This window comes from Ictalurus furcatus, chromosome 17 (genome assembly GCF_023375685.1).
Source record: "Ictalurus furcatus strain D&B chromosome 17, Billie_1.0, whole genome shotgun sequence".
Taxonomy (NCBI): domain Eukaryota; kingdom Metazoa; phylum Chordata; class Actinopteri; order Siluriformes; family Ictaluridae; genus Ictalurus; species Ictalurus furcatus.
In genome coordinates, this window is record NC_071271.1 from 9,172,354 (window position 1) to 9,194,120 (window position 21,767).

Consider the following 21,767-nt stretch of genomic DNA (forward strand, 5'->3'; position numbering starts at 1 on the left):
AATGTCTTCTCAGTGCAAGTGTGACACGCGCTCAAATCGTCCTCTCGGATCTCACGATAGTTTGGCCACAGTTTCTCAGCTAGCTCACAGTTCACTTGCAGCGAAGATAGTTCCACTACACAACCACAAAAGGGAACGGAGTGCACTGTGATAATCAGCCTGCATTCAACCTGCACTTAGGCAGGATCAGGCCTCACCGTCTACGGTATAAACACACTTTCTCTACAGGGGGTTTAAAGGAAAAATCAACCACAACGACTTGCATGTTACTCGTGGCGCTAGTGCGATTTAGCCTTTGCGTCATTTCATGTCTGTACCTAAGTAGAGCGATGATGCAGCAGCGCTTTAATCTTTTAGTCCGCCGAACTCTCTCGCTCTGGTCAAACCGGTCAAGCTTCACCTTTAGTACCATTAACAAGATTAATACTACCTCCATCAACGCCACTGTGTTTTAAGCCGGGTTCACGCTGTACGATTTTGGCCACGATTCGGTCGTCGACAAATTTCAAGAATCCTAAAAGATTCCTATAATCCTAGGCCAAAATCTGTAGTCTTTGATCGCTAGTTTGACGCGTTACCCGACAGACGATTAACGGCCGTTGTGATCAAATTTTTCCTCAGATTCAGTTCTGGCGGTGTCAGATTTGAGGCACGGTCCTGTAGTTTGGTTCTCCTACTCCGTATGAGTCTTCTCGCGTGCGTCCGTTTTTCGCATCTCGACTGTCCCCCTGTGACATCATCGCTGCACAAAACTGCTAACTTCTGACCGGAATAACACAAATACACCATCAACCAATGAAATATCACCAGAACTGTTAAACACACCACAAATATTTCAATATAAATACCACCCACCCCACCCCAGTGGACCTTTCCTTTAAATACAAATTTACGCACTTTGTTACTTTAGCGATTCTCAATCGATATATTTTATGCAGTGTTAAATTTTGTCTAACATATGCCTGAAGGTATGTACTGAAAACAGTAGTAGAAGCTGCATGCTCCCACACTGAATAGTAGACAGAATAATAACTTGCAGTATAATAATAAGTATTGTGTTGAGTATTGTGAGTTTGGCATGCAAGTGCAAGGGAGAGCCTAAATCTAACACAACAAGGTCATGGCCATCTGAACACACACATTCAAACTGACATTATTAAACAGGGACATCTGCTGACAAGGCTCAATATTACATCGCTAGTAAGGCCTGTTAGTTCAACAGCTCTACATCTTTATTTTTTGAAGTTCTTTTTAACAATATTTTACAAAATGCAACATCGGTTTTCGAACGGACAATAGTAGCATGTTTGACAAGGCAGAAATATTATAAACTAATAGCCGCAATGCACCAATAACTTGTTTACAGTATTAGTCCTATGGTAAAATTAAATAAAATGCTATGATGGCATTTAAAACATATGCTTCTAAGTACTGATTACTATACAATCAGCTTCCGATATAATAATGAAAAGAGCTCTGTATAAAAGTTCATCATTAAATGCTTGCCATGCTGTAAGTTTAGCTGCAAATATTAACCGAGTCCTAGCAAGGTGAGAACATGTTGGAACGGAACACGCTGACGATGCTGTCTTGTTAAAAACGTACTGTAAACACTGTCCAGAACGAATGATAACTGACCTGTTGTAAGATTATACCATGTGACCGACAGCTATGAGAAATTTTGTAAGGAAAAGGTCAATCGTAGTGAAACGGGTATTCAACACAACCAACAGGATATATTTCCACATATGCACAAATCCTGGAATCGTAAAATCTTATTTGTTATGAAAATGAGTTAAAACGGTATGGTGGAATGTTTGACGATATTTCATTCAGTATACTTTTAAGCACAACAGGAAAAGACTGAAACATTGACAGTTTTATGCTTTTGCAAAACAGGATTTTTTAGCACCTTCAAATATCCAAGCTAAGCAAAACTCCCATTCTTTTGCATTTGAACTGGAATGCCATTGCAGAATCTGAAAAACAAAGTGGACCTCAATAGGAGAGACAGGACAGGACGTTGTTCAGATGGACAGAAAGGTCATCTTCCCGGACACCGGCGTGCACAGAGGAAGTGGCTATGAGGTGATGAAACCTTTGTGTTTCTTTGTACTGCCTATTTCAGAGAAGCGGGCTTACTCTCCACCTTGATGACCATTCACAGGACCCCGTGTCCTTCACATTGGGTTACTTTAGATTACTTTAAAGTCCGAAGACAGACACTGGAGAAGTTGAGATGAATCTGAACCAGGTGGGTTGGAAGTCATTCAATTTTGGTCCCGGCACTGGACAGGTTCAGTATCCATAAATGTCATTATCCACCCATCCTGCCTCCACGGTGGCTGGAGTGCGGCAGGTCTCGTAGATGTCGTTGGTGACAAAGCCAGCGGTGTTGCTGGGAACGTTCTCATAATCCGTTGAACTAAATGTTCTGTTGATTTCTGAGCTCATGTATTCTAGCTGGGCCCCATTCCGGCTAGGAACCTCCTTGGGGGCTGGGCTGCTGCTGTTTTTCAGGGCACCAGTAGACACCCATTGACCAGGCACAGCATATATATCATTTTGTTCCTTTCTCCTGAAAAGATATAGTTATTAATCTCACATGCAAACGTCTATGAACAATTTTCAGGGTCTTTGAAATATCTAGTAGTACTAAATCAAGGTGACTGGACATATGGTATTATCTCAAAAACATCCCACCACTCATCCAAGTTATTTCAATTGAGCAATAAGGTCTGAATACACATTGCAGACTACAGACGGGATGTCATTGGAATTCTATCCATCCATCCATTTTCCATACCACTTATCCTACACGGAGTCGCAGGGTAGCCTGGAGCCGATCGTAGGGAACTTCGGGGGAACCCTGGACGGGGTACCAAGCCATCGCAGGGCCCAATTACACACACATTCACACACCCATTCACACACTATGGACAATTTGGAAATGCCAATCAGCCTAAAGTGCATGTCTTTGGACTGGGGAGGAAACCCCAAAGGCATGGGGAGAACATGCAAACTCTGCACACACAGGGCGGAGGTGGGATTCGAGCCCCCAGCCCTGGAGGTGCAAGCAAATGTGTTAATTTGAATTCATATATTGTATATTATATTAATTCTAGCCATGAAACAGAATTACCATGGTGACAGATGATGCAGTATTTACAATAAATGTCACTGTCATACAGCCATCTTTCATTGTTTTTTTTGTTTTTTTTATACATTACAAGCAGCTTTTTCCTGAGGAACACAACAGAACTCCAGCTTCATGTTGGCCTTCAGTTATGAACATTACTAGCATTACTAGCTATCACACATAGCACTGTTCACTATATAAGCTCTAGGAACTTGCAACGTGTAATTTATTTCCACTTCTCAGCCTCCCTAGCGGGTTGGTTTTCTCCCTCAGCATGATCTCCTCTGAGTATTCCACATCCGCCACCATCTAGCTATCTCGCGGGCCTATGCTGCTAGAGTACTTAAATAATTTCCCATCACCATACCATGAGCTGTTCATAGATGAGTCTGTTAAGTTAGCTGTATTTGTGTGTATTACACACAGCTCTGGGGCTTGAGCCAGTCTTCCCTACACACAATGGTTCTCTCTGGAAATCTCCCATTTGTTCACGATACACAAAGGAAAGGGTACCCAGGGAATACACCGTGTGTATACAGTCCTTTACAGTAAATACAATCCTTTAAGGCCTGTGAATGTTGCCACACTGAAATGTGTGCCTCTGACACCTTTGTTTACTTTGGCAATAAGCTCTCCTTGTAGGCATTAAAAGTTTGTAGACACCTGACCATTACACTTATATGTGCTTGTTGAACATCCCATTCCAGATTTAGTTCCCCTTTGCTCTTATAATAACTTCCATTCTTCTGGGAAGACTTTCCACTAGGTTTTGGAGCGTGGCTGTGGGGAATTCGTGGCATTCAGCCACAAGAGCATTAGAGAGGTCAGGCACTGATGTTGAGTGAGGAGGCCTTGGGTGCAGTTGGAAATTCAATTTATCCCTAAGTGTTCAGTGGGGTTGAGGTCAAGGCTCTGTGTAGGCCACTTGAGTTCTGCTCCAACCTTGACTAACAAAATGTCTACCACTTTATGCAGGGGGTATCGTCATGCTGGAACATGTTTAGGCCACTTGGTTCCAGTGAAGGGGAAACTGCAATGCTCCAGCATACAAAGACATCCTGTACAATTCCGAGCTTACAACTTTGAGTTGGGAAAAACCCAAATATGAGTGTGATGGTCAGGTCTCCACATACATTTGGTCATAGTGTACCTCTGGAGTGATACTGTAGTTGAATATGGGATTTATGTCCAATGTCATATGACCCAGTCTTGTGCTGATTGACCTTGCGGGGTTCTATGAAGCTGAGCCTGCAGAGTATTGCTTGCAGTGCCTGGTACTATAGACGGGCTGAACTCTGCCACTCTACAAGGAGTGGCACTCTATGAGACACTCCTCTTCCTGGTCATTGTGTACTTTCTCCAGGTTCTACAATGATAACGTTACCCCTCCCAGTTGTGTATCAATAGTCATCTATGAACACCTTTCCAGAGTTCCTTATCTTTAATGACTGGTGATAAAATGCGGTGATAATATTCCAGCGAAAAATGGTATTTGTTGCAAATACCGATTCATACGTCACTACCTAAGTTAGTTGGAAGGTTTCATCTCATAATGCATGTGCTCCCTTGGTGCTTATCTGTAGTTCACAGAACACACGTGAGTAGTGTTAGCTAGCTACCAAGCAGAAAACCTCTTTAAATGTGAAAAACTGCTCTCAATCAGAACAGTTTGTTTATGAGTCCATCTTCTCAAAGGTATACCCAATGGACTGCGCTCAACAGACAGAGCCTTACTGAGTGGATGGGTGAAACGGCTTTAAGATTACTCCAGTCTACTTGACTTACAGCCAGTAGTCACTTAGTATAAAACAGCTGCATGCGTTATCTTGTTTGTTTTGAAAGTTTTCACTCACTTTCTAGCCATGACTCTATAACAGAGGACCCCAGAGACCACCAGTATAATCAGAAGCAGTGCAGGTACAGTAGCCAGGAGGATGTAGGAAACATTGATGGCTTCATCTGAAAGAGACACTGAGAAAAGGATGGCATCAGCTATACAAAGTTGTTTTACTCATTTCAGGCCAAAAAAACAGAATGCTGTAATAAACTGGTCAAGTAAGTTACCTGATGATTCAGAAAATTCCGTGTTTATCTTTTCATCGTGTGGCGTGACAGGAAGTTGTTTGAGAGTTACTGCTGGTGTATCTGAAGAGAAAGCATCCATTTAAGAAATGTAATTCAACACACATACAAAATAGTGAACAAATGTCCTTACAAGTACAATTGCATGCAGACATTTAGCATTTTTAGATCCCATCCCATTATATCCCATTAGATGTTGTGCAAGCTTGTTATACTGTATACAGTTGTGTTAAATACGCTCACCGTCCACTTTATTAGGAACACTTGCAAATTCATGCAGTTGTTTAATCAATCAATCATGCAGCAGCAGCGCAATGCAAAAAAAATCATGCGGATACAGGTCAAGAGCTTCAGGTAATGTTAACATCAAACATCAGAATGAAGAAAAAATAAAAAAGATCTCTGACACTTTGATCGTGGCATAGATGGGCTGGTTTCAGTATTTCAGAAACTGGTGATCACCTGGGATTTTTTAAAATTTAAAAAAATTTTTATTTTTTTTTTTTACACACAACAGTTTCTACACAGAATGGTGCAAAAAAAAAAACAACCCCAAACCAAAAAACACTGAGTGAGCGACAGTCTTGTGGGTGGAAACGCCTTGTTGATAAGAGAGAGAGAAAAAAAATAATCATCTGGGGTTTTTCCAGTCTTCAACTGTCCAGTTTGGGTGAGTCTGTGCTCATGACAGCCTCAGATTCTTGTTCTTGGCTGACAGGTGTGAAACCTTCTGTTGTTGTAGCCCATCCACCTCAGGGTTTGATGTGTTGTGTTGTGCATTTTGAGATGCTTTCTGCTCACCATAGCTGTAAAGAGTGGTTATGTGAATTGCTATAGACTTCCTGTCAGCTCAGACCAGTCCGGTCATTCTCCTCTGATCTCTCTCATCAACAAGGTGTTTCAGCCTACAGACCGTCCACACATAGCATGCTTTGTACTGTATAAACTCTCGAGACTGTTGTGTGTGAAATTCCCAGGCGATCAGCAGTTTCTGAAATACTCGAACGAGCCCATTTGGCACCAACAACCATCCCACAGTTCAAGTTACAGAGATCACATTTCTTCACCATTCTGATGCTTGGTGTGAGCTTTAACTGAAGCTCTTGTCCTGTATCTGCAGGATTTTATGTATAACTGCATAAGTAAAATATACATTATATAAATCAGTTAATAATCAATAAGCAAATTTTACCATATAAAATGTTAGAGGTGCTCATTATTACTAAATATGAGCCATTTTCAAAATAGCTCCCCACTGGGTGAATAATGCAAGCAAAATGTTTTTCATGTGAATGTTTGCTTCCTCGCTTTAGCAGCTGTGCTGTCTGTGACAGGTGCATTAGTACAAAGATAAGCCTGAACCTGTGAAAACAAACATGCTTCGGGTACAACAACAGAAGCTATGATGGATGAGGTTTATTATTCTTATCTCATGTTTGCAAGCAATTTCATTCGTTTATAAGGGTCACAATGTTTTCCTGACTGCAACACCTATTTCCCTGAATGTTCTATTTTACGATCAATTACACCGCTTGTTACTTTGGTCCTGCCCACTGGTCCTGATGGTTTTATCAATTGTTATCCTTTTTGTCAGGGTTGGAAAAAGAGATATCACATACTGATATATGATACTTAAGTGAAAGGATAGATAGTGTTTAAAAATTTCATTAATAGTGGACATATCCAGTCATAAATGTATTTGAGTAACACTATAAAACAAAGTTGCTACTTTTAAACGTACTAAGGAATTAAAAATATTTTTAAAGTTAATATATTTTTCTTACTTATTTAAAACTGTTAAATGTTTTTTGTTTTGTTTTGTTTTAAAGCAACTACACCATCTTGCCTGAAAATGTCTCTAAGTTTTCTGGTCATATGTAGTTTAATATTATCCATTATTCAGAAGTAAGAATCTCTTGTAAATAATCACTATTTACCATTTGCTAGACTTTGACTTGCTACCAACTGATGCTAAATAATACTTAATTATAGTAACAAGGTACAATTACTCAAGTATTTCCCACCCATGCTTTTGTTCTTTCTTCCATTTGTTTAATACATTGATTATGTATTGAATGTTGTTGTTTTTTTATCATTTGATTGAAGGGATAGAGGAGGGGACCTCAACACCATTTTACTTTTAACCCTAATATATGTATCCTGTTTGTCAAATTGCTTTCGTATGTTAGAGGTTTTTGCATCCAGGACGGTAATTTACACAATTTACATAATTACATATGCCATAAATGGTAAATGGCCTGCACTTATATATCACCTTTTTTTAACCTTAGCGGTTCTACAAAGTGCTTTACACCCATACATACACTCACAGACCAATGGCTGTAGCGCTGCCATGCAAAATGCTAGCATGTCATTGGGAGAAACTTGGGGTTCAGTGTCTTGCCCAAGGACAATTCAGTACGTGGAGTTATGAGGGCCAGGAATCGAACCGCCAACCCTACGATTAGTGGACAACCTGCTCTATCACCTGAACCACAGCCACCCCATAACCTCTTGCATACAGTCCCCCCTGAAAGTATTGGACAGGCAAAGCCAGTTCATTTGTTTTTGCTATACATAGAAGACATTTGGGATTGATGGAAGATGAATATGAGATGATATATCAGAATGTCTGATCTGTGGAGGCTGAAATTCTGATCTATTGTCTCGTATTTGTCTTTTGATCTCAAACCCAAATGTCTTCAGTGTATAGTAGAAACAAAAGAATACTTTTGTGAGTATACTTTCAGAGGGGATTGTATGCTTAAATGGGTTCTGTATTCATTGTTAGTGTAGCAATGACTTCTGAATGAAGTCGTTATTATCTCATAATATATAAAAACATATGTTGGAAAAAATTCTTATATGTGTATATGTGTATATATATATATATATATATATATATGTGTATATATATATATATGTGTGTGTATATATATATATATATATATATATATATATATATATATATATATATGTATGTATATATATATATATATGTGTGTATATATATATATATATATGTATATATATATATATATGTATGTGTGTGTATATATATATATATATATATATATATATATATATATATATATATATATATATATATATATATATGTATGTTAGTAGTGGCAACAAAAGGAACATTTACTTTCTCACTAATAGACCTCCTTATGTGTACTGATATAATGGATGACCGATGGATGCCATTCAAATTATTTTAGCCCAATTTTTGACCAAAATTAAAACTGCACTGAGCTTTTTGGCTTAATTTAGGAGCAGTGTTGATCCAGTTTTTTGCATTCTAAACAAATGAGAAAACATGGGAATAGACAAAAGTTCTATGTTTGAATGGTTGGATGATTTGCTGATGTGGTAAGCTGATTACAACTGCAGAAGAGAATAAACAAAAGAGCAACTAGACCAGTGAGACTGATTTTGGACTATTTTTACCTGAGTGAGAAGTGGAATTTCCTGCAGGAGTAGGAACCAGAGATATTTCTAAATTATAAAGAGGCAGGGACAAAGGATCTTTTAAACAATGTTTTTACACATCTTAATAGTCTAAACAAACAAAAAAAAAGCACTGAAATGGTATAATAAATAAAATCTGTGTAACATATATCGCACCTTCTGCATATTTGCATATGAAGTTATTTTTGCTGCTGCATTTGATATCGCTCCACTTGAACATATAGCGGCCTTTGAGAGAAGCAGGAGCATTGGGTCTGTAGTGAAGGGCCACACACTGGTCAAAACCACATGAGGGCTCATTCCACAGCCAGTTCCTGCAAAAGGCAACATAACACAGACCCTGAATAACTGCTGCTATTGTAAGAGACAAGATCGTATAAGATAATTACACTAGCAAGAGTGTCTTCAAATAAAGTTTCCTTTGTGTACTTACCCAATGCTCTAGTAGACAGTAATTTCTGGTGGGTGGGTCAGCATTACTTTTAAGTACTAAACGTTTATTTCAAGTCCCTACAGTTACTGTGGTTTCCAGGCATACACAGTCACATCTGTTTATTTTATTGTTACAAATCCCAAACTAAACTATACAGCCCCCTCTGAAAGTATTGGGATGGCAAGGCCAATTCTTTTGTTTTTGCTATACACTGAATACTTTTGGGTTTGAGATCAAAAGATAAATATGAGACAAAAGATCAGAATTTCAGCTTTTATTTCCTGATATTTAAATCTAGATGTGTTAAAAACCTTACAACCTTTTGTTTGAACCCAGTGACTTTTGAAGTGATCAAAAATATTGGTGACATCATGTGACTGATAGGTGTTTCTCGTTGCCCAGGTGTGCCCTGTTAGATTGATTGCTTAAACAATTAATAGCTCTGAATGTCTACTCATGGTTTGAGCCCTGTGAAAACTGCATTTGTTGTTAAAAAGAATAAAGCAACATGAAGACCAGAGAGCTGTCTATGGGAGAAAAGCAAGCCATTTTGAAGCTAAGAAAAGAGGGAAAATTGCTCAGAGCCATTGCACAAGCATTTGCCATAGCCAATACAACAATTTGGAATGTCCTGAAAAAGAAAGGAACACTGGTGTACTAACAACCAGACTTGGAACAGCAGTTGATGACAGAAATATTGTGAGCACTATGAAGAAAAATCCAAAAACAACAGTCATTGATGTCACCAACAATCTCCACAGGGCAAGGGTGAAGATATCACAATCCACCATTCAAAGAAGACTTAAAGAGCTGAAATATAGAGGCCATACCACAAGATGCAAACCTCTCATCAGCAGTAAAAATCTGAAGGCCACAAAAGTTCTGGAAACAAGATTAACCTCTACCAAAGTGAAGGAAAGGCCAAAGTGTGGAGAAAGAAAGGATCTGCTCATGATCCAAAATGTACAAGCTCAGTGGACAAGCATGGTGGAGGTAGTGTCATGGTTTGGGTTTGCATGGTTGCTTCTGGAACAGGCTCACTAATCTTTATTGATGATGTAACTCATGATGGTAGCAGCAGAATGAATTCAGAAGTCTACAGAAACATTCTGTCTGGCAATTGACAGCCAACACAACAAAGGACTTCATCAGTGACTACGTTTACATGGACAGCATTAATCTAATTATTAACCTTACTCTGATTACGATAATAATGTGATTAAGGTGTTTACATGAGTTGCTTTTAGAATACTCCTTTCATGTTCCCGTTTTACATGTTTTAGAACATAATTAGGTTAACAGCCCGTGTCATTACGTCACTGCGCCACGCCGTCCGACGTCCCTCCAGAATTTCACGTATCAACATACAGTTCGTCTTCGTTATGGTACCGTACCCAGTTTTGGGTGTTTTTATTTAATTTTTTTACGAATGCTTTAAGTGCAGTTAATTATTTGTCATGTTATACGTGCAAATAGACAACTGCTTGAAGCCGTGGGTATGTCCCAAATCGCATAGTTACTGTCTATATAGTAACCGAGATACATGTATTTTTCCCCACTACAGGCCTATAGTAGGCAAGTATGCGATTTGAGACACGGCCGGACTCTCTTGTTCACCATAAAACGTAAAACTGCCGTGTGTGATCATGTCCTGTCGCAAAATGCGGTGAAAACTCTCATGCGACGTTCATAATGTGATTAAGGTGTTTACATGTCACTACTACACGTCCATAATGCGACTAAAACAGGAGTACTCCACCTGTCTTAATTAGATTATTGCTTACTTCGATTATGACCTTAATTAGATTAAGGTAAGTAAAACTTGCTGTTTACATGGTAGTTTCTTAATCAAAGTATTGTCTTAATCGGATTAAGAGTGGATTATTGTTGTCCATGTGTCATGATTCCCCCTTGAAGCAGTGTGCTCTAAGCGCGAATGCGTGAGCACCTGCTTTTCCATTGTTGACAGTAGTGACATCTGGACACGTGTGTTTTGTTTATGTTTCTGTCATGTCTCCTCCCTGTTCTGTCATTGGCTGGGATTTCACGTGTGTCTGTATTGCCCTCAGCTGCTAGCAGTTTAGACGCTGATCATGTCCCCATATATACCGCGCGCCTCCCAGCACACAACGTGGAAGATTATTGTAGAGTTAGATTAGTTCGTTTAGTAGTTATAGTCACGGTCCAGGTTTAGAGTTAGTTCACGCTGGATTATCCGCTCCCAGTTCCTCGTCATAGTTCATGTTTCTCGTTTTGTTTATCGACCCTGTTTTCCGTGACCACGACCTTGATTCATGTTTAACCCTGTGTATGCCTGTTTGCCGATCGCCTGACCTTCGCCTGTTTTGGATTACGTTTTTGGATCACGTTTTGGATTTGTCTGCCTGTCTCTCTTTTAAAATAAACAACTGTTCATACTGCAATTGCATCCGTCCTATCTCCGCTCCGTCACGATACGTGACACCATGTAAACGCAGCTAATGGAAAAAGATGGAAGGTTTAAGACTGACCAAGTCAATCACCAGACCTTAACCCAGTTGAACATGCATTTCACCTCCTAAAGAGGAGACTGAAGGGGAAAAACCCCCCGAAACAAACAACAACTGAAACAGGCTTCGGCGAAAGTCTGGAAAAGCACCACAAAATAAAACTTCAACAGTTTGGTGATGTCAGTGGGTAGCTAGCTTGATGCAGTTATTACAAGCAAGGGATATGCAACCAAAAATTAAGTGTTATTTACTTTTAGACTATCTGTCACAATACTTTGGCCACCTAAATTTTGTGTGGTCTGTAACCAAAGCGACCATGTTCTAAGTTGTTTAACATTTCTAGATGTAAATATCAGGAAATGAAAACTTCCTGATATGAAATTCTGATCTATCATCTCATAGTCATCTTTTGACCCCAAACCCAAATGTCTTCAGTGTACAGCAAAAACAAAATAATTGACCTTGTTGTTTGAATATTTTTGGAGGAGACTGTATGGTTTTAAGTTAGGCCTACTGGCTTTATATATACACTGGCTTTATATATATGGTTTTATTTGGGATTCAATGCCCTGCACAGTTTCAGGTTTTTGCTACTCCTAACATACCTGAATGGATTAGTAATTAACCAATTAGCTTATAAGGTGTGTTAGGAGCAATAAAAACATACAACATGTAAAGTACAGTGCAGAGCTGGAGCTGAGAAGCCTTAATCTACATACAGATCCAAAATGATTTATATAAATATTCTAGTATGCCATAGCTGTGTAGAATTGCCCATTAATTCAATTCTTGTATTACAAGACAATGTTATTTTTAATTGTCTTAACTTCCATGACAAGTTGCAAGTAAAGCAAACACATGTGGACATATCTAAAACTTCGGTATGCAATGTTTAAAATTTGTTTTTGGACAATCGGATAATTCCAAAGATACCTTATAAAACCTGATTCATAACATAACCATGCAAAAGAGTCGACTAGCTTCTACATTTCAGGCTTCTGTTTACATTTTTGGGACGGAAATTTGCTCCACCAGCAGTTGGAACAGAGCTGCTCAGCTCTGCCCCGTTTCCTTAAAAACAAATCACAAGGTACACCTAGTTTCAACAGAGAAGCTGGCACCAGTTCGTGTTAATGTTTTCATTGTGATTGCAGTTCTCCTTGCAGGCAGCAGAGGGCTCTTGGAAATTGCAAACGGCTCCTTTAAGGGCTATGTTGCCAGCAATTTGGCTAGTTTTCTCTAGACCACGGGTGTCAAACTCATTTCCGTAATGTGTTACTTTACACACTGACCAATGTGATGTGAACTGGAACAAAAAATAATTTTAGTGAACAATACCACATCAACGATTCCTGTTAAATGTGTTCACTAACATTTATCTGAAACATACATTCTGAATACCGTGAACTCGTCCATATTTTAGTGTTACAACCTGGAACTGAAATTGAATTAAATGAGATTATACGGTATGTCATGAATCTACACAAAATGGACCTTAATATTGTGAAGTGGGGGAATAAAATCAATATAGTTTTAAAAAAAATGTATTTAAAAATAAAAAGATTGCATAAGCATTCGCCCATGTGGCTGTGAAAATAATTAATAATTAGTTATTTTGAAAAGTGACATGTTTACAGTGTTAAATCTTGCTAGCTTGCTAATGAAGAATTACATATCTTTCACACAGTGGGTCAGTATTTGAGCTTATGGCCATGACTTGGTTGGTCTTTTCTGCCCCTTAGTGGAAAAACAGAGACCAACTCTTTTCTCAAATCTTTCAATTCAATTATAGTCCACGAGTCCACGATTTTAATTAAGAACATGGTTTCCAAATTCATTTCCTAGGACAGACCTTTATCAGACCACTCTCTGGCCCACAGGCTATACAGTGGGGTCCAAAAGTCTGAGCCCACTAGTGAAAATGCTTCTATTTTGCATTCCTTTCTAATTTACCACAACAATTTTCATTACAAATTGTATTATTGACAACAACTTGAGTGAAAAGTAGAATCTTTGAAATATTGACATGAATTCCTTAGTGTTTGGTATGTCTCATTTTTGTTTTACTGACAGTGTGCACTCAAGCTGACAAGTTTGTACAAAATCTTATGATCCATTTTTAGATCGAATCCATTGGAGTATCGTCTGAACACATGCTTCAATAGAAGAGATTAGACATGATGAAAATCTGATCTTTTGTACAAAGCAGCTGACATGGTCAATATCACAAATTTGCCATTTTCCATACTGCTTATCCTATACAGGGTCAGGGGGAAGAGGTCTTAGGTCCCTGGAGCCAATCCCAGGGAACTCTGGGCACAAGGCAGAGGACACCATAGACAGGGTGCCAACCCACTGCAGGACACAATCGCACACACATTCACACACCCATTTAGTGCAGAATCTTGTACATGAAATATTCAAGATATTGAACATTTACTTTCTTTATTTGAAATATTTCAAAATGTTTGACACCACTGTTCCATAACTTGCAATAATAATAAAAAAAACTACTTATCCCATAGTTTCTGGGCCAAAAATGTAAGCTGTCTAGCCCAAGTCATACCTGTAGGTGGCCTGGCTACGATCCAGCCAGTAGTACTGTGATGAGCACTCTGTAGCTCCTGACTCTTTGTAGCCTTGATTCCTTCGCAGTCCAATCCAGAAGTCACCTTCAGCGACCGATGCACCTCGAACAAACATCTCCATTAGCCTCTGCTCGCCTTCTGTTTCGATACTGAGCAGCTCGCCGTCGTCTTCCCTGCACGTCCGCCTGGCCTCCTCAAAGCTCACCCTGTACCCACTGTCCTGGTGGTAAGCAATCTTATAACACGGCCTCTCAGTACCGCGACGACATATGCGCTGACCTGTACAGCAAAATGTTTACAATATTAAACTACTTAAACTACCTATTTAATTAACTCCCACAGTGTTTCTAGAAGTTTATCAGGACATAAATGAGCACGGAAGAAATTCAAGTTAATTTGAGAGTAAATTAAATATCAGATGCATCCCCATTGTTTTCAGAAAATCTTTTTTTCCAGGGTAATTTCCATGACTTATATACATAACAGCTGTTGCACAAGGAAAGTCATCTTAAAATGACTCACATCTGCCAACATCTTTAAACCCTTAAACACAGAGGAACAGGTCCTGAAATTCCTTTTATTTGTCTGAGTCATCTTAAAGTGTATTACTTAGTAACTACTATGAATTATTCATTCAGCGAATAATACACTTTAAGATGACTCAATCAAGTTTTTCTCAAATATTTTGTGTATACAAGCCCCACTTCAGATACTGCTATTTCAGTAGCTCAAGACCTCACAATATTTACAGGGCCATTTAGTCTATGACTGTCCAGGTTTTCCAGGATGTGTGGGGAAACCTGTTCATGCCGTCGTTGAAACCCATAGCATATACCAGAGGCATAACTAAATACATTGCAAATACATAGGCATTGCAATGCAGACTCAACACCAACTCTCGCAGACGGAAAGCGTTCCTGGACTGATCGGAAATCAAGTCGGAAAATAGAATTGGTTCCTGTAGAGATCTGATAATTAGATTTAGAATCAGTTCCTGTAAATCAGAAAACTAGACTGGATTCAGAATTGGTTCCTGTAGAGATCAGATCTGAGAGCCCGATCGGTTTCAGAATCAGTTCCAATACAGATCGTTTGAGGAAATCAGACTGGATTCAGAATCGCTTCCTATGCAGATCAGATCAAGAAATGGGACCGGATTCAGAGTCAGAGTCAGGATTCAGAGTTCCTGTATAGACTGGATCAGAAAAACAGATCAGATTCAGAATAGATTCCTATTGAGCCTGGATTAGGTAGTCACATTCAAATTAGATAGCCGAATTCAGAATGGGTTCCTGTAGAGATCGGATCAAAATAGTCAGATCAGATTCAGAACTGGATCAGGAAATCGGATAGGATTCAGAATCGTTTCCCATACTGATTGGATTTAGAATCAATCCCTGTAGAGAACAGATTAAGAAATCAAATAGGATTCAGAATGGGTTCCTTTACAGATCATATTAGGAAATCAGACCTGATTCAGAATCAATTTCCGGTACAGACTGGATTCGGAAGCAGTCCCTGTATCAATCGGATTAGGAAATCAGATCGGATTCAGAATTGGTTCCTGTATAGATTGGACTAGGAAATCAGATCGGATTCCCTATCATTGTTCATAATCATGTGATGGTGTGTCCAAAAAGCATGTACATTATTGTATGGACTTGTCCACAATAATTATATACACTAAAGGTCAAAAGTTTAGACACACATGACTGAAAATGTTTCTCATCATCTTAAAAACCTTGTGATCTGAAGGTGTATGAGTAAATGTTTTTAAATCTGTGTTGTAGACAAAAAATATGATCATGCCAACATATTAATTTCTTTCATTAGAAAAGTAACATTTTATTTACACTAATATATATATATATATATATATATATATATATATATATATATATATATATATATATATCTTTAAACGGACGACTTGGAGCAAAATATTCTGAAGAGCAGCCAATAACAGTCCAGCGTAGGTGTGAACTCCTTTAATACTGGTTAAAAAGTACCTCAGGGAAATTACTCAAGAAATCACTTGAGAAAATGCCAAGAATACATTTCTGGAAATTCTATGCAAAAAGGATGTCTACTTTGAAGATGCTAAAATATTTAATTATTTTGGACTTTTTTTTTTTAATCACAACACAATTCCCATAGTTCCATTTGTGTTACTCCAGAGTTTTGATGCTTTTATTAGCAGGCTGTTGCTATGGTAGAAACAGTCTGTAACTATAGTAGAAGCAGTCTGTAGCTATAGTAGAAGCAGCCTGTAGCTATAGTAGAAGCAGTCTGTTGCTATAGTAGAAACAGTCTGTTGCTATAGTAGAAGCAGCCTGTAGCTATAGTAGAAGCAGTCTGTTGCTATAGTAGAAGCAGTCTGTTGCTATAGTAGAAGCAGTCTGTTGCTATAGTAGAAGCAGTCTGTTGCTATAGTAGAAGCAGTCTATAGCTATAGTAGAAGCAGTCTGTTGCTATAATGGAAGCAGCTTGTAGCTGTAGTAGAAGCAGTCTGTTCCTATAATGGAAGCAGTCTGTAGCTGTAGTAGAAGCAGTCTGTTGCTATAATGGAAGCAGTCTGTTGCTATAATGGAAGCAGTCTGTTGCTATAGTAGAAGCAGTCTGTAGCTATAGTAGAAGCAGTCTGTTGCTATAGTAGGAGTCTGTAGCTGTAGTAGAAGCAGTCTGTAGCTGTAGTAGAAGGAGTCTGTTGCTATAGTAGAAGGACTCTGTTGCTATAGTAGAAGGAGTCTGTTGCTATAGTAGGAGTCTGTAGCTGTAGTAGAAGCAGTCTGTAGCTGTAGTAGGAGTCTGTTGCTATAGTAGAAGGAGTCTGTTGCTATAGTAGAAGCAGTCTGTAGCTATAGTAGAAGCACTCTGTAGCTGTAGTAGAAGCAGTCTGTTGCTGTAGTAGAAGGAGTCTGTAGCTATAGTAGAAGCAGTCTGTAGCTGTAGTAGAAGCAGTCTGTAGCTGTAGTAGAAGGAATCTATAGCTGTAGTAGAAGGAGTCTGTTGCTATAGTAGAAGGAGTCTGTAGCTATAGTAGAAGCAGTCTGTAGCTGTAGTAGAAGGAATCTGTTGCTATAATGGAAGCAGGCTGTAGCTGTAGTAGTTATAGTTAATAGTGTACACATGGGCACTTGGCAGGGTTTGCCTCTAGGTTAGTATGCAGGACGAACCCTGCGTATTTCGAAACATGTCCCAATAGCAGGCGAATCCAGACATAACCTTAAAGCAAACTTCACTCCCACACGATACAAAAACGACTTTGTTACTACTCGGACTTGAAGCAACTTGCGAAGTTACTTTAGAGGACTGCAAAAACGCATTAAAGCCATTAAAACCAAGTAACTTTTTACTCGTTTAACGTAACTTTCAGGACATAAACATTTCTGATAGTTTTGAATCTCTGTGAAAAACATCCTCACATGACAGCTGTTCCTAGTGAATAGGCCTATTGACCGTTAGTTATAGATTTTTTTTTCCACACAGTCTCTACTACTACACATCCGCTTACTTACTGCCGAAGCCTTTCAGAGCGCAGCCTGGATGACAACAAACAGCCAAAACAGTTCCGATCAGCTTCATGAAATCCATCTCCACATATTTATTTACATCAATGCTGAATTGAGCTCAACAGTCTGTTCTGTCCAAAGCTGCAAGTAAGCGCCGCAGTGTGAAATAAACAGAAAGAAAGAGTGAAGAGTGAAGAGTGGCGGTGCAGAAAGTCCTACAATCCTCCTCATGTCCCACTCTGCACACTAGACTACTAAATAGTGTGGGCTGTGTGATTAGTATGCCAACTGTCGCACGCCAGCATGAGAACGTACTCCTCTGCTACTTTTCTCATTGTTTCATAGCACTTTGACAAGATTAAGGATCTTGTGATGTATTTGTTTGTGTGTGTGTGTGTGTGTGTGTGTGTGTGTGTGTGTGTGATGTAGTTATTTTTCTAAACCCTGAATGAAGGATACTAGGAAATTCAGTCTAGGCTATATAGAAGGGTCTGAGGGGGAAAACAGACCCATAAATTGTGTAGTTAAAGGAATACTCCAACCACAACCTAAATTAATTCTGCTGTAAACATGCATGCATACAGCAGTAAAGCCTATTTCCCAGCTGTAATACTGTGAGAAAATTCCCCTGAATGACACAAACAAATATAGGAGGACTACAACTGGGATCATTATTTTGTCCCCATCCATATTCCACCACTCACTCTATACCAATAATGTGGATATACTTAACATACTTGTGCAATGCATGCAGGGTATTGTAGTGATAGAGCAAAGATGGATGCAGTCAGGTGTCCAGGGCAATTTTAGGGTGGAGGGGGTTTGAAGGAAAGGTGGAAATGAATGGTCTCCACTTATATAGCCTTATTTTAACCTTGGCAGTTCTACAAAGCGCTTTACACTGGTTCTCATTCACACACACTCACACATCAATGGTAGCAGAGATGCCATGCAAGGCGCTAACTTGCCATCGGGAGCAACTTGGGGTTCAGTGCCCAAGGACACTTCGGCATGTGGAGTCATGTGGGCCGGGAATCAAACCATCAACCCTACTATTAGTGGACAACCCACAGTCCCCACAGACAACCCACAGTCCCCACAGACAACCCACAGACAACCCACGAGTCACAGCCGCCCGACAAAGCAAGCATAGGGTCCATCAAGTATATAAATAATATAACCTCATTTAAATAACTAACTAAATCAATACTATAACCTCAAATTAATAATATGCCATAACATTGTGTAACATTTACAATTACCTGAAAGACTGTACATGATTCTATTCTGTTTTAATTTAGATAGTCAATCATGCATTTGTATTATAACAGGCATGATCAGTCTGGTAAATTAATCACATCCAGACCAGTCGCTCAACGCAAACAAATTATGTCACTTTTTTATACTGGGGAGTGACACTCTTAGCAGTAAACAGATTAAATATAGATACAGATTGAGTAAACAGATTTTCCAAAGAACTGGCTGTGCATAAACATGTTACAGTACTGGCTTGCCAAGTGGCTGACTGTATGGTGAGAAATGAAATTCAGATGAGAAAATTCAGTGAAATTCAGGTGTATGCGAATTGTACTGTGTACAATGTGACAGCCTGGTTGCTTTTAGACCATCAAGTTATGACTTCACGACTTAATCGCGGATTTTAATGTGGATTCTCCATGACCAAATCCATGTAACTGTCATATAAATACCAGCTGCAGTTATGATAAAATGTGTAAGGGGATATATAACATCAGATTGATGACTGACAACCTAATAAACACATCACCTGCACATAGGAGTGCACATGTGGGTTGGCAAACAAATTTTAATGGGGGCCATTGCCACCCCTTGTCCCACTCAGTAGTTCCTGTCCCCCTGTCCCCCATAGACACGCCCCTGGTTGGAAGTAATTTGTGAATTTTGCAAAACCAAGAGAGAGCCCAGCACTTCAGCACTACAGAACTACATAACAAATAACACGAGCTAGTTTGACTTCATAATGGCCTGTATCTTCAAACGTTTTATACAGTACAGCAAACATGGTCTAATCATGGTTTTAGATGACATACATTTTGTACAGAAACGCCAAGAGAATTTTGTCTTTGTTTAGTTTTATGCAGCATTTTTACTGTTGTCATGCTTAGCTTGTAGTCCTAACTGTCAAAGACATGGACATGTACAGTATTGTTATATTTATAACGTAATGCTTTTATAGAGAGAGTAATAGTGTAGTGTCCTTTACTTTATTGTTTAGTTTTATTGTTGATTGATGAGCTGCACCAAGACTGCACCAAGACTGCACCAAGACTGCACCGACACTGTACCAACACTGCACTGATACTGTACCAACACTGCACCAACACTGTACCTACACTGCACCAACACTGCTCCAACACTGCACCAACACTGCATCAACAATGTGTCAATAAACGAACCTTGAATTCCTTAGACTCCTGCTTTGAGTCATGAATGAATGAGCCGATAGAAGCAAATGAATCGAAACCTCTAAAAATTTAGAATCACTCGTTAGTAAGAATCGAATAGGTAAAGTGAATCAGACACTTCCTGTGACTTGTGCACGGAGTCAACACAGCCAGATCAGCATAGGAACCTGGAGAGGAAGGAAAAACTCAGTTTTGTAAAAAGTCTGTATCCTGCCACTGATGTTTGTTTTAGTCTTGTTCATTCTCAGCCTAAAGCCGACAAAGAAAATAAACTGACTGTACAATTAAAGCTGGGGAAAATATCAGTGTGCAAAAATACAATGAGAATAATTAACACTGAAATTTAGATTTTAAAAAAAGGGTCGGGGTACAATCAGGTTCATAGAGTTCTTTCCATGTTTTTTAAAAATAAAATATTAATTTGTGCATATTTGATTCACCACACCACAAAGTCTAGACAAAAAATATTAATGAATCTAATCATTAAAAAATGCTTTCAGCATGAACCCAGTCAACCTGGTAAGCTATTCCATTCTCTGGTTAAGATGTGTATTCTTGAAACTTCTTTGTTCATAAATGGTATACAATGGGATCAGCATCCATCCATCCATCCATTTTCTATATCGCTTATCTTTCAGGGTCGCGGGGAACCTGGAGCCTATCCCAGGGAGCATCAGGAGCAAGGCGGGGTACGTACTGGACCGGGTGCCAATCCATCTCAGGGCACAATCACGTACACAAACTAGGGAAACTTTGGACATTCCAATCAGCCTACTATGCATGTTTTTGGACTGGGGAGGAAATCGGAGTACCTGGAGGAAACCCCTGCAACACGGGGAAAACATGCAAACTCCACACACACAAAATCAAACCACAACCATGGAGGTCTGAGGCGAACGTGCTGACCACTAAGCCACTGTGTGCCCTGGGCCTCGGATTCACCGGATGGAGCCTCTGGGATCATTTTTCTTCAAAGCATTGGATTGAGTCTGGTGACATTTCCTTTCTGTTGTGTCTCAACACATGGTTATATTCAGCTGATTCAGATGATTTGAACAGTTTAGAGCTTGTGTAGAAATGATCTACAAACAAGCAGAAACCAGAGCCCAGAAATGCTGGCTTGATCAGAGACATCACTGAATTGAGTGCGAGTCCTGTGCCTGAGGGGAATGTTGTTTTTCCCATGCAGACAGTGAAATCCTTCTGTGTTGCCACTGCTGGTATTAGCCAAGGTGAAACGTTTGAACCCTCAATTAGTTTATTTAGCCTTCATTTAGCCTTGCATTGTGAGTTTGGAATGGTTTTCTGAGGATGGTATAAAGCCTTTCAAGTGTCCATCATCACATCAGTAAGGGGTACAGGCACCTCATGGATTTCAAGAGGAACAGGCAGTAATTGACTTCTGCGCCTCTTTATCTGTCATTTTTTTCACCATTCTCTGGATCCCTCACACGACGGTTCCATGAGATAATCCTGAATCTGTCCTTTGGCATAATAGTTACTAGAGACAACACGGAGGAAAAATTGTTGCTTTTCTAATATTCTTAGATATATTTCTCTCTTCTCCAATGACAAGACAAGTTTTCCTTGGTCGCTCCATTCAATA

General features: G+C 39.3%; 1 protein-coding gene across 3 annotated transcripts; it reads right to left on the bottom strand.

Annotated features, from left to right (window-relative positions):
* Positions 1-1,194: 1,194 nt before the first annotated feature.
* On the bottom strand, positions 1,195-18,064 carry laynb (layilin b). Of its 3 annotated transcripts, none has more exons than XM_053647268.1 (7): positions 17,724-18,064; positions 14,184-14,484; positions 8,852-9,009; positions 8,675-8,695; positions 5,204-5,284; positions 4,993-5,110; positions 1,195-2,578 (listed from the first exon to the last, which is right to left on the bottom strand). In XM_053647268.1, the coding sequence occupies exons 1-7, from the start codon at positions 17,797-17,799 to the stop codon at positions 2,299-2,301; spliced, it is 1,035 nt and encodes a 344-aa protein (XP_053503243.1). In that variant the 5' UTR covers positions 17,800-18,064; the 3' UTR covers positions 1,195-2,298. The 3 variants fall into 3 exon arrangements, with proteins under 3 accessions (XP_053503243.1, XP_053503242.1, XP_053503241.1); XM_053647267.1 differs by having other exon boundaries at positions 4,993-5,098; positions 8,675-8,722; positions 17,724-18,063; XM_053647266.1 differs by having other exon boundaries at positions 1,197-2,578; positions 8,675-8,722; positions 17,724-18,061.
* Between the last annotated feature and the right edge of the window lie 3,703 nt (positions 18,065-21,767).

Coding starts and splice junctions, on each gene's coding strand:
- laynb (XM_053647266.1), bottom strand. CDS start 17,799: ATGGATTTCATGAAGCTGATCGGAACTGTTTTGGCTGTTTGTTGTCAT. Junction 5,111..5,203: donor GGAATTTTCTGAATCATCAG/GTAACTTACTTG, acceptor TCCTTTTCTCAG/TGTCTCTTTCAGATGAAGCC. Junction 2,579..4,992: donor TATAGAGTCATGGCTAGAAA/GTGAGTGAAAAC, acceptor ATATCTTTTCAG/GAGAAAGGAACAAAATGATA.